This window comes from Henckelia pumila, chromosome 4 (assembly GCF_033568475.1).
Source record: "Henckelia pumila isolate YLH828 chromosome 4, ASM3356847v2, whole genome shotgun sequence".
Lineage (NCBI taxonomy): Eukaryota > Viridiplantae > Streptophyta > Magnoliopsida > Lamiales > Gesneriaceae > Henckelia > Henckelia pumila.
Genome location: NC_133123.1, coordinates 229840083 through 229854131, shown reverse-complemented (window position 1 = coordinate 229854131; position 14049 = coordinate 229840083). Strand labels below are relative to the sequence as shown.

Here is a 14049-nt window from a genome sequence, read left to right as displayed (position 1 = left end):
GGTATTTATATTTAATGAAATATAAGTCTGAAGCATTTGAAAAGTTCAAAGAATTCAAGGCTGAAGTAGAAAACAAGCTAGGTAAAAGTATTAAAGCACTTCGATCGGATCGAGGTGGAGAATACTTAAGTACCGAGTTTTTGGACTATCTGAAAGAGAATGGGATTCTCTCTCAGTGGACTCCTCCTATGACACCACAGCTGAATGGTGTATCGGAGCGTCGTAATCGAACTTTGTTGGACATGGTTCGATCCATGATGAGCTTCACTGAGCTTCCACCTTCGTTTTGGGGCTATGCGCTTGAAACGGCGGTATTGTTGTTGAACAACGTCCACACTAAAGCAGTGGACAAAACACCATACAATTTATGGAATGGCAAAGCTCCTAAGTATTCGTACTTGAGGATTTGGGGATGTCCTGCTTACGTGAAGCAGACAGTGGGAAATAAGTTGGATAGTCGATCCACCTTATGTTATTTTGTAGGGTATCCGAAAAATTCAATCGGATATTATTTCTATTATCCTGCTGAAACAAAGGTGTTTGTTTCAAGGAATGACACCTTCTTGGAGAAGGAGTTCTTATTGGATAAGAAAGGCGAGATGATGGAACTCGAAGAAATTTGTGAGGCCCGGTTACTCTAATTACATTTAATTATCATACAAACAAATAATTAGAAGTCAAAGCAGCGGAAAAACGATTTAAAATAAATTTTGGGCCTATAAAAATTTCGGCATGACCTCCCCGTAAGTAGGACATCCCAAAATACACAGACAGCAGTTTATTTAAAATAACTAAAACTAGGACCTCAACAAACTTAAACATCACACAACCATGTGCCGGCCAGGCACGAAAACAAATTAAAACAGTTAACACATACCTGAGCCGACAAGGCTTGATAATAATTTAAAACATAGCAGGAACTCTCAAATACAACACAAATACATCGGGGCATCTCCTCGGAGAATATAAAAATGACTCTAACATAATACATAATATAACTCCGATAATACATAATATAACTGGGAGACAAGACATGATCCAACCTCCTCAACGAGCTCCGCCAGCGGACCCTCCGCCTGGTGCTGAAAAGTCACTTGGGTAGCCTACCATGGTGCCAAACAGCAGCCACAGTAGCCCCCCAGAATTAACTGAGGTTAGGATTCTGGTATGAAACAGTTAGGCAACAACAACAAAACATATAAACTATGCATAAACACATTATAAAATGTAGTATGCAATGCATGAACTAGGCTCAAAGTAAACGGGATAACAGGAGCCAACAAACGATACGATAACAACTGGAACAATGCTCGAGCTAGAACACAGGGGAGCTACATCGTCATGTAACTAAACCGCCCTGCCAAGTATGCGAGGTATGTCGTGCTGGGTGAAATTAAACACCCACGACTCGGCCTCCATACAGCTGATAACGATACAACAGATAGGCACAATAACGAACAACATACGATGTCAAGATTCCAAGTGCATATCACACAGAAAATGCATCAAGGAATAGACAATCATAATTTCGGTCTCAGGGATACTAGGCATAAAAAGCCACCAGCTGATTCCCAAAATAACAATACGTGTGCCCAGAGTACAATACAACATGATAACAGGTAACAAGAATGATAGGGCTCAACGTGTGATGTAGTGAATATCATGCCCTATTCTAAATGCCACAAAGTATATCAAATAATTTAACATATAAACAACGAGGCATTTAAATTCACATAATCCATATAGTTCACGTAATCAACATAATATCGGCAAAACAATATTTATATTTTTATCGTTGTATGTTACCAACCGTAACATACCTATACCAATTCAAACGAAGGTCCTCAACTCTAATTCCCAAAGTTTCGGCCTACAACACAATTAATATTCCAATATATATCAAAACGATGCGATATAACCAACGAAATCAAATTAAACCCAAGCGGGTAAAATCCCAATATCGAGCAGCCCACTATACCTCAACTAAACCAGTTGGAAACTCACGCTCAAGGCTGGAAGAAGGGATTAAAACATCACAACTCGAAGCTAAATTAGCTGGACCGTAGCAACCTTCGAACTCGCCGAAAAGCTCGCCGGAAAATGGCTGGAAAAGGGGCAAACGAACAGGGGAAGGTTCAGCTATCCTTAAGCTTCGAAATACAGCATAAATATTGTCTAAAATACTCCAAGATCGAAGTTAGTTACCTTGAAGAAACACAGCAGAAATAGCAGCACGACCAGCTTCTGAAAGTGGGTCGATTCGTGCCTAAACGTGGACCAAAATCAGCGATTATTAGCTTCAATCGAAGCCACGGATGTAAGGAAGAAAACCCAACAAACGAATCGAATTTTGGACTCCGAACGAAGAAGTTATGGGCAATTTACCGGAGCTGCGCAGAGGGGTGACGGGAGTGACGGGATTTGGAATTAGGGAAGAACTTTTCTTTTCTTTTCTCTTTCTTTTCTTTATGCGTGTGATGTATATATGTAAGGGTGTGTGTTTGCCTCTATTTAATTATTATTTGGGCAACTTGACACAGTCCAGATATTTTAACGCTCGTGTATTATTTTAGCTCTAATATGTATTTTATATCGTTTAAATCTCGATATTCAAAAATACATATTTTTTTTAATACACTTTCTAATTTATTTGGCATAAATAATTATTTTTATTTAACATCTCAATAATTATTCTAATTATGCCAAATTACCAGATAATTAACTTCTGGGTCTTACATTTTTCCACCACTAAAAAACAAATTTCGTCCTCGAAATTTCAGTTTACACACATACATCTGAAACGCAATACACCACAATTCTATGCTAGGAATCAAACAAATATGGATAAGAAGTTCTTATCTTCTCCTCTGTCTCTCAAGTAGATTCCTCTACCCCATGACTCGACCACTGAACTCGAACTAGTGGTACAACTTTGTTGCGAAGAACTTTCTCCTTGCGATCCAGGATACACATAGGATACTCAGTATAAGACAATGCTGGATCCAGTTCAACCTCATCAGGCTGAATGACATGAGACGGATCGGGCTCATACTTACGCAACATAGATACATGAAACACATCGTGGATGCCATCCAAAGATTGTGGCAACTCCAATCGATAAGCACAAGACCCAATACGTTCAACAATTCTATAGGTACCAATGTATCGAGGTGACAACTTACCTCTCATACCGAAGCGAACAACACCTCTAAACGGTGAGATTTTCAGAAATACAAAATCTCCAACTTGAAATTCCAAAGGTCGACGACGTTTATTTGCATAGCTTGCTTGTCGATCTTGGGCAGCTTTCATTCTTTGACGGATCAACTGAACTTTGTCATGCATTTCCTGAACAATCTCGGGTCCAGTCAATTGCTTTTCACCGAACTCATCCCAACAGAGAGGTGATCTACATCTACGACCATACAAAGCTTCAAAAGGAGCCATACCTATAGTTACTTGGAAACTGTTATTGTAAGAAAATTCCACTAATGGTAAAGCTTCTTGCCAACTGTCTTTAAAATCCATAATTACAGCTCTAAGCAAATCCTCAAGAGTTTGGATTGTACGCTCAGTTTGACCATCGGTCTGAGGATGGTATGCAGTACTCATCGCAAGTCGTGTACCCATTTCTTTTTGAAAGCTAGTCCAAAACTTTGAAGTAAATCTAGGGTCACGATCAGAGACTATTGCAACTGGAACTCCATGCAGTCTCACAATATTCTCAATAAACAAACGAGCCATTTTCTTATACGAGTAAGTCTTCATACGGAATAAAGTGAGCTGACTTGGACAATCTATCAACCACTACCCAAATGGCATCGAAGTGACGAGAAGTACGTGGCAAATAAGTGACAAAATCCATAGCCACATGTTCCCAGTTCCATTGAGGAACTTCAAGACTGTGCAGTAATCCTCCTGGTCTCATACGTTCTGCCTTGACTTGCTGACAGACCATACAACGAGATACAAACTCAGCTACATCCTTCTTCATGTTCTTCCACCAAAATTGAGGTCTGAGAATATGATACATTTTCTTGCCTCCTGGGTGAATGCTATAACGAGTGCAATGAGCTTCATTAAGGATGGCTGTGCGCAAGTCAGGAATATCTGGGACAACTAATCTTCCATTTAATCGAAGAGAGTCATCTAAATAAATTGAAAATCCAGATTGATGTCCTTGAGTAACTAAATCATAAGACTTCTGGATCTGATCATCCGACTTCTGGGCACCTTTAATAATCTGAATCAACTCAGGTTCAACAGAAATCTGAGAAACACAGATAGCATTCCCTTGAATCTGAAAATTCAAACCAGAAGTGCAGATATCCTCGTGCAACTTAGAAATATAGATTGAGGAGAGTTGAGCATCATTATCGACTTTACGACTCAAAGCATCAGCAATGACATTCACTTTTCCCGACTGATATTGGATCTCACAATCATAATCTTTCAAAAGATCCATCCAACGTCTTTGTCTCATATTCAAATCAGATTGAGAAAATAAATATTTGAGACTTTTATGATCTGAATAAATTACAAATTGTTCTCCAAATAGATAATGTCTCCAGATTTTTAGAGCGAAGACAATAGCAGCCAATTCCAAATCATGGACAGGATACCTAGATTCGTGTGTCTTCAACTGAAGAGAACCATAAGCCACTACTCGGCCATGTTGCATCAAGACACAACCTAATCCTCGAGACGAAGCATCGGTGCAAACAACAAATCCTCCAGAACCACTTGGAATTGTAAGTACTGGTGCAGAAGTCAATCTCTTCTTCAACTCAACAAAACTTGACTCACATTAATCAGACCAAATGAATTTCTGATTTTTCTGAGTCAACAAAGTGATAGGTTTAGCAATCTTTGAGAATCCTTCAATGAATCTACGATAATAACCAGCTAAACCCATAAAACTCCGAATCTCTGGCACATTTGAGGGTCTTGGCCAATTCAACACTGCTTCTACTTTACTTGGATCAACAGAAATACCATGTTCAGAGATAACATGGCCTAGAAAGACAACTCTGTCTAGCCAAAACTCACACTTGGACAACTTTGCATAAAATTGTTTCTTTTGAAGAATTCGAAGAATTAACCTCAAGTGCTTAGCGTGTTCTTCTTCAGACTTGGAATAAATAAGAATATCATCGATGAAAACAATGACAAACTTATCGAGATATTTTCTGAATACACGATTCATCAAGTTCATGAAAATAGCAGGAGCATTAGTCAAACCAAAAGGCATAACTAAAAATTCAAAGTGTCCATATCTAGTGCGAAATGCTGTTTTTGTAACATCTTGTTGTCTAACTCATACTTGGTGATATCCAGAGCGAAGATCAATTTTGGAATACACCGCCGTACCTTGCAACTGATCAAACAAGTCATCAATTCTTGGAAGCGGATATTTGTTCTTGATGGTTGACTTATTCAATTGTCTGAAATCAATGCACATTCTCATCGTGCCATCTTTCTTTTTAACAAAAAGAACAGGAGAACCCCAAGGTGAAGAACTTGGGTGAATATAACCTTTACTCAACAATTCCTGTAACTGTTCTTTCAATTCTTTTAACTCAACAGGAGCTAATCGATATGGTGCTCGAGATATAGGTTCAGTTCCTGGCATCAGTTCTATACTGAACTCAACTTCTCGTTCTGGTGGAAATCCAGGAATTTCCTCAGGAAATACATCAGGAAATTCGCAAACAACAGGAATGTCAGATATTGACCGCTCACGTTGAGACAGATCGACAACATAAACAAGAAAACCTTCATTTCCCGAGTCTAACAGACGAGTCATTTCAATAGAAGAGACTAAGGGAATCTTAGCTTGTGAACCTCGACCATAGAAATTCCATTTAGGAGCAAAACTAGGTCTAAATCGAACTACGCCTCTATAACAATCAACAGTGGCTTTATTAGAAGTCAGAACATCCATACCCACAATACAATCGAAATCATGCATAGGTAGGACTATAAGATTCAGGTACAACACATTATCAGCACAGAGCAACACCACATTAAAAACAACATCATCAGTTATGATCATTTTTCCCATTGGAGTAGCAACTGATAAATTACCATTCATACTAGTGGTGCAAAGATCATGGGAAGCGACAAATGCACGAGATATAAACGAATGCGATGCTCCAGTATCAAAGAGTACTTGTGCTGTAAAACCACATAGAGTGCAGTTACCAGTAATTACAGTACCTGGAGCTGCCTGTGCCTCGTCCTCTGTCAAGGCAAATACACGAACTGGTGGCTGATTTTGCTGACCACCTGGACCTCTTGATTGCTGATGTGGCCTTCTCGACTGCTGAGAAGAGTGGGATGGTGCAGAAAATTTGCCACTAGGTGTTCCACCACCTGCCTGCACTGATTTTCCTGTCTGACTGGGGAAAACTCGAGCAAAGTGTCCTGGTCTGCCACAAACATTGCAAAGTCTTTGAACTCCCACACATTGATTGCTGAAATGTTTCCCAACGCAGTTATCACAATAAGGACCAGTGTAGCGTTGTCCACTCTGCTTTCTAGATCCTTCAGAACTAGTAGAACTAGAGCCAGATTTCTTGAACTGTTTCCCTTTTGGACGTAAAGATAAAGTACTAAAATGACTTGAAGATTGCTTGACAGATTGGTGCTGGATAGGAGTCTTGTTTCCACTTCTCCTTCGAAAACTTGCCTCAGCCCTTTTTGCCAATTCCACAGCTTCGGGATAATTCATTGGCTTTCCAGTCGAGACAAATGGATGCAAGCGATCATCTAATCCTTCAGTGAAGCTTTCAACAATAGCTCCCTGACTAGCAGCAACATGAGGAGCATACTTCAACAGTTCGTAAAAAGTATCAGCATAGTCTTGAACCGACATATTTCCTTGTTTCAAGTTATGGAATTCAGTTGATTTGGCACTATAGAATGATGGAGGACAATAACTTTCCCTGAACTTGAGCTTGAATACATCCCAAGATGGCATTACTTTCTGAGATTCCAAAGTCATCAAGGTAGTAGCCCACCACATCTTAGCACGATCCTTCAACTGATGGAGTGCTAGCTTCAAACGTTGCGCCGACGGATATTCAATCAAATCAAAGAGATCTTCAATCTCGGTAATCCAGATTTCAGCTTTTTCAGGTCCCTCATTACCAAAATAACGAGGTGGACACATGGTAAGGAAACGGGCAACTAACTCATCCATCCTAAGTTGTTCCAATCGTCCAGTAGCTTGATTAACCTCGGTATTAACATCAATGCGAGGTCTCCCACGACCACGCCCACGTTCACCATTATTACCACTTTCAGTCATTCAATAAATATAAATCATAATAAAAATTAGAATGAAAATAAACATATCACATATGCACATAAACATGCTGAAAAGTAGCAACAACAAGCGCAAAAATCAACTTTAGTGTCTAGACTCGAGTGTCCTAGACTCTAGTTTGAGCATATCCCAGTTTATGCTCTGATACCATGATGTGAGGCCCGGTTACTCTAATTACATTTAATTATCATACAAACAAATAATTAGAAGTCAAAGCAGCGGAAAAACGATTTAAAATAAATTTTGGGCCTATAAAAATTTCGGCATGACCTCCCCGTAAATAGGACATCCCAAAATACACAGACAGCAGTTTATTTAAAATAACTAAAACTAGGACCTCAACAAACTTAAACATCACACAACCATGTGCCGGCCAGGCACGAAAACAAATTAAAACAGTTAACACATACCTGAGCCGACAAGGCTTGATAATAATTTAAAACATAGCAGGAACTCTCAAATACAACACAAATACATCGGGGCATCTCCTCGGAGAATATAAAAATGACTCTAACATAATACATAATATAACTCCGATAATACATAATATAACTGGGAGACAAGACATGATCCAACCTCCTCAACGAGCTCCGCCAGCGGACCCTCCGCCTGGTGCTGAAAAGTCACTTGGGTAGCCTACCATGGTGCCAAACAGCAGCCACAGTAGCCCCCCAGAATTAACTGAGGTTAGGATTCTGGTATGAAACAGTTAGGCAACAACAACAAAACATATAAACTATGCATAAACACATTATAAAATGTAGTATGCAATGCATGAACTAGGCTCAAAGTAAACGGGATAACAGGAGCCAACAAACGATACGATAACAACTGGAACAATGCTCGAGCTAGAACACAGGGGAGCTACATCGTCATGTAACTAAACCGCCCTGCCAAGTATGCGAGGTATGTCGTGCTGGGTGAAATTAAACACCCACGACTCGGCCTCCATACAGCTGATAACGATACAACAGATAGGCACAATAACGAACAACATACGATGTCAAGATTCCAAGTGCATATCACACAGAAAATGCATCAAGGAATAGACAATCATAATTTCGGTCTCAGGGATACTAGGCATAAAAAGCCACCAGCTGATTCCCGAAATAACAATACGTGTGCCCAGAGTACAATACAACATGATAACGGGTAACAAGAATGATAGGGCTCAACGTGTGATGTAGTGAATATCATGCCCTATTCTAAATGCCACAAAGTATATCAAATAATTTAACATATAAACAACGAGGCATTTAAATTCACATAATCCATATAGTTCACGTAATCAACATAATATCGGCAAAACAATATTTATATTTTTATCGTTGTATGTTACCAACCGTAACATACCTATACCAATTCAAACGAAGGTCCTCAACTCTAATTCCCAAAGTTTCGGCCTACAACACAATTAATATTCCAATATATATCAAAACGATGCGATATAACCAACGAAATCAAATTAAACCCAAGCGGGTAAAATCCCAATATCGAGCAGCCCACTATACCTCAACTAAACCAGTTGGAAACTCACGCTCAAGGCTGGAAGAAGGGATTAAAACATCACAACTCGAAGCTAAACTAGCTGGACCATAGCAACCTTCGAACTCGCCGAAAAGCTCGCCGGAAAATGGCTGGAAAAGGGGCAAACGAACAGGGGAAGGTTCAGCTATCCTTAAGCTTCGAAATACAGCATAAATATTGTCTAAAATACTCCAAGATCGAAGTTAGTTACCTTGAAGAAACACAGCAGAAATAGCAGCACGACCAGCTTCTGAAAGTGGGTCGATTCGTGCCTAAAAGTGGACCAAAATCAGCGATTATTAGCTTCAATCGAAGCCACGGATGTAAGGAAGAAAACCCAACAAACGAATCGAATTTTGGACTCCGAACGAAGAAGTTATGGGCAATTTACCGGAGCTGCGCAGAGGGGTGACGGGAGTGACGGGATTTGGAATTAGGGAAGAACTTTTCTTTTCTTTTCTCTTTCTTTTCTTTATGCGTGTGATGTATATATGTAAGGGTGTGTGTTTGCCTCTATTTAATTATTATTTGGGCAACTTGACACAGTCCAGATATTTTAACGCTCGTGTATTATTTTAGCTCTAATATGTATTTTATATCGTTTAAATCTCGATATTCAAAAATACATATTTTTTTTTAATACACTTTCTAATTTATTTGGCATAAATAATTATTTTTATTTAACATCTCAATAATTATTCTAATTATGCCAAATTACCAGATAATTAACTTCTGGGTCTTACAAAATTCGAGAAGAACCCGAAATACAAAATAACGATCCTACACCTCAGGAACCATTGATAGACACGCCTGTACCTAGAAGATCCGAGAGGACTTCTAGACCTCCTATTCGATATGGTCTTCTTCTTGAAGGGGGTCAAGATGAACCCGATGTTGGATGTGATCCAAGAAACTTCAAGGAAGCAATTTCTGATGCGGATTCAAATTTATGGCTTGAAGCTATGCAGTCGAAAATAGATTCGATGCATACAAACCAAGTTTGGTCTTTAGTAGATCCTCCCGATGGAATTGTTCCAATAGGGTGTAAATGGATCTACAAGAGAAAGCTTGGGCCTGATGGTAAGGTATTGACCTACAAGGCGCGATTGGTGGCGAAAGGTTATACTCAAAGACAAGGAGTTGACTATGATGAAACCTTTTCACCAGTTGCAATGTTCAAGTCCATAAGAATCCTTATTTCCATAGCTGCTTGGTATGACTATGAGATATGGCAAATGGATGTGAAGACTGCTTTTCTTAATGGAGACATTAAGGAAGAAATCTATATGAAACAGCCTGAGGGGTACACATCCATGGGAAGCGAGCATAAGGTATGCAAGCTTTAGAGATCAATTTATTGTCTAAAACAAGCATCAAGAAGTTGGAACCAGAAATTTGATGAAACAATAAAGGATTTTGTTTTCATCAAGAACCCGAAGGAACCATGCGTGTACAAGAAAGTAGTTAAGGATGCTTTGACATTCTTAGTACATTATGTTGATGATATCCTACTCATTGGGAATGACGTAGGGATGTTGCAGTCAACAAAGATATGGTTATCAGGTAGATTCTCGATGAAGGATTTGGGTGAGGCATCCTATATTCTTGGGATACAGATCTATAGAGATAGATCTAAGAGAATGATAGGACTCACTCATCAACCTACATCGACACCATATTGAAACGGCTTTCAATGGATGGGTCCAAGAGAGGGCATCTACACATGTGTCATGGAGTTTCTCTATCCAAGTCTATGTGTCCCAAGACTGATGAAGAGATAGAGAAAATGACACATGTACCATATGCATCAGCCATAGGTAGTATCATGTATGGGATGATATCTACCAGACCGGATGTAGCATTTGCTCTGAGTGTCACGAGCAGATATCAAGCTAATCCCGATCAAATGCATTGGAAAGCCGTGAAGGACATTCTTAAGTATTTACGAAGGACTAAGAATATGTTCATGGTATATGGAGGAAGAGAACTAAAATTGGAAGGCTATACCGACTCTAGCTTCCAAAGTGACGTGGATGACTCGAAGTCAACCTCTGGATTTGTGTTCATGCTCAATGGCGGTGCTGTCTCTTGGAAGAGTTCCAAGCAGGACACCACAGCGGATTCCACCACTGAGGCAGAATACATTGCAGCATCAGCTGCTGCTAAAGAGGCTGTTTGGATGAGGAATTTCGTCCAAGAGTTGGGCATCATTCCTGAAGTTGTTGGTCCAGTCCCGGTGTACTGTGACAACACGGGTGCCGTTGCTCAGGCAAAGGAACCAAGGTCTCATCAAAGATCCAACACGTACTGAGGAAATACCACATCATCCAGGAGATCGTGGAAAGAGGAGACATCACTGTCGAAAGAGTGGCCTCTGCAGACAATATCGCTGATCCACTTACTAAGCCCTTGCCAGGACCATTATTTGACAAACATCGCAAAGCAATGGGTCTACGTAGTATGACTAGTTGGCCTTAGGGCAAGTGGGAGATTGAAAGAGTGGGTGCCCGGTGAGCCAACTTGTGGCTAAGGGCTTTGATGACTCTTTGTATAAACAATCTTTTGTTTAATATAATTTATACTTTTATTAATGGCAATGACTTTATCTTTCTTCATATTGTTATATTGTGATATACTATTGTTGTTTTGATAAAAACCTTGAATATACTATAGTGTATGTAAGATGTGGTAGAACATGGGGATGTCTATCATGAAACACATCTTATAGTCACTATATATTCTAAACTGTTCCTAGTCGATTGAGCCGTCTGATAATAAGGATAAGGATCGCTCGAGTTTGAGACTAGCATTTGCGATGCAGAGTACCACGTTTCATTGGTAAGGAACATAGAGATGTTCAAAGCATGCAAATGGATATTCATACGATGAATGATCGAACTACCCTATCCGGACTTTCCAAGTGGTTATCACTTATCGAGTGGATAAAGTCCGCGGTTTTGGTTGTACACCATTAGTCCTTACTACTTGAAACATCATTGAGACTCTATATGCTAGTACTGTGCTTTGACTCGTTTACCGACTCTATTGAGGTCATCAGGTGTCGGGATTGGGTACAGTTACAACACATATAGGATTCGATGCTTTGTTGTCAAGGATTCACCACATACTTGCGAGTGTGGATATCCTATGCGATCTGAGGAGATATTAGTGTGACGAATCTCTGGCCAGAGTACATGATGTGTTTTAAGAAATGGTTTATTAGTAACACATGCGATGTCACTATTTGATCTTCAAGATGTATTGCATAGTTATCGAATCTCGAACGATTCTCGATTTACCAATGGTTGTTGATTCGATCGGGATATATGGATGAAGGGACCGTACTGTACGCTAACCAAAATCTATTGATTCTTGCAGGCACTATCAGTGATACCTAGGGAGGCATGGGGCGATGTGGCTAGATGCTCTTACCATGATTCGATGGGCAAGTCGGAAATTGTTGTTCCGAGTCACAAGGAGTTGTGAGCCCACGGCTAGCTGTATCCCTGAACCATTGAGGGTCACACAGAGTAATGGATTTTTAATCCCCGTTGAGATAGTTAAATTTAAAGAGTTAAATTTAATGAACAAAGAAGTTGGACTTCTTATTTAAGAGTAGAGGAGTAAGATTTCCTAAAATGACATAGGGATGGGCATTTTTGGAAACCACTGAATTCGGATTCAGAAAAATTTATCTTGACTTTAAAAGGTGCAGAAATGGTTTCTGTACACATTGGTGAAATCGGTTTATCAATCGGAGTCATGATGAATTTTATATTAATTTCTTAACATGCGGGCTTTGCTTGTCGGGCTTGAACTTATGACTAATGGGCCCTAAGCTGTTAGCGGCCTACATTATAAATAAGTTATTGCAGTACAGAAATTACACACAACAGGTCACAAAATTATTTTCAAAAAACCCTATTTTTCTATGTGTGGCCGCCGCCCCCCCTCCCCTTTGCTCGGAAAAATCCAGTCTGTGAATTTTGAATTACAGTCTGGTTTAACGGATCAAATTCGTTAATTCTCTCCGTAGAAACTTCTGATAGATTTTTTAGTGCAATCTATCAGAGGGATTAAATATCCGTTCGTGGACCTGATTGAAGAACAGCTCGTCCATCAGTTCCAGGGATATACAACAAGAGCAGAGCAATCTGTTGGTGTCCATAATCTCGCTTCGAGATTGGAGGTAAAAATTTATAATTGTTATTTAATTTTTACACACACAATTTAATCGGTAAGTTTTGATACCCATTATGGAATCGTTCCATATAAAATTTTTAAACTTCCGCTGCACCGGTTATCAATTCTGATTGATCTGATCGCCGCGTTCTGCAAGATTAGTAAATTATTAAACAAATCATCGATTATTGTCTGTTTCATCTCAGTATTTAATTACAATGAATTCATAATCCACATGTTTCAATTCTCGAACAAAACAAATTGACTGGCGCAAACTATACGGAATGGTTCCGTAAGTTGAAAAAATTATTCTTACTTCGGAAAAAGCTTTCTACGTGTTAGAGAAGCCGCCTCCGAAGGAAGCCCCGGCTAATACAAGTCCGGAAGAGTTGGCCAAACTTGATTTATGGTGGGACCATGATATCAAGGCCAAATGCTACATGCAGGCTTCTGAAAGAGTGAGTGCCCGGTGAGCCAACTTGTGGCTAAGGGCTTTTATGACTCTATGTATAAACAATATTTTGTTTAATATAATTTACACTTTTATAATGGCATTTACTTTATCTTTTATCATATTATTATTTTGTGACATACTATAAGATGTTTAGATGAAGACCTTGAATATACTATAGTGTATGTAAGATGTGGTGGCACATGGGGATGGCTATCATGAAACACATCTTATAGTCACTGTATATTCTAAACAGTTCCTAGTCGATTGAGCCGTCCGTTAATAAGGATAAGGATCGCTCGAGATTGAGACTAGCATTTGCGATGCCGAGTACCACGTTTCATTGGTATGGAACATAGAGATGTTCAAAGCATGCAAATGAATATTCATACGATGAATGATCGAACTACCCTATCCGGACTTTCCAAGTGGTTATCACTTATCGAGTGGATAAAGTCCGCGGTTTTGGTTGTACACCATTAGTCCTTACTACTTGAAACATCATTGAGACTCTATATGCTAGTACTGTACTTTGACTCGTTTACCGACTCTATTGGGG

The 14049-nt window shown here is 39.5% G+C and overlaps 1 protein-coding gene and 1 long non-coding RNA gene across 4 annotated transcripts; both read right to left on the bottom strand.

Annotated features, from left to right (window-relative positions):
- Window positions 1-621: 621 nt before the first annotated feature.
- Window positions 622-7496, bottom strand: LOC140865795 (uncharacterized). Of its 3 annotated transcripts, XR_012144725.1 has the most exons (5): window positions 2386-2439; window positions 2206-2266; window positions 1979-2104; window positions 1821-1870; window positions 622-1103 (listed from the first exon to the last, which is right to left on the bottom strand). XR_012144725.1 is itself a non-coding variant. In XM_073270569.1 (2 exons), exons 1-2 carry the CDS (start codon window positions 7310-7312, stop codon window positions 1048-1050), a joined length of 1149 nt encoding a protein of 382 aa, XP_073126670.1. In that variant the 5' UTR covers window positions 7313-7496; the 3' UTR covers window positions 622-1047. The 3 variants fall into 3 exon arrangements, 1 of the variants encoding a protein (XP_073126670.1); XR_012144724.1 differs by having other exon boundaries at window positions 2206-2646; XM_073270569.1 differs by lacking the exons at window positions 1821-1870; window positions 1979-2104; window positions 2206-2266; window positions 2386-2439 and adding an exon at window positions 6220-7496.
- Window positions 7497-7630: 134 nt separating this feature from the next.
- On the bottom strand, window positions 7631-9126 carry LOC140865796 (uncharacterized). The gene is made up of 4 exons (XR_012144726.1): window positions 9069-9126; window positions 8842-8967; window positions 8684-8733; window positions 7631-7966 (listed from the first exon to the last, which is right to left on the bottom strand). It is a non-coding gene; the product is annotated as an uncharacterized lncRNA (long non-coding RNA).
- Window positions 9127-14049: the final 4923 nt, after the last annotated feature.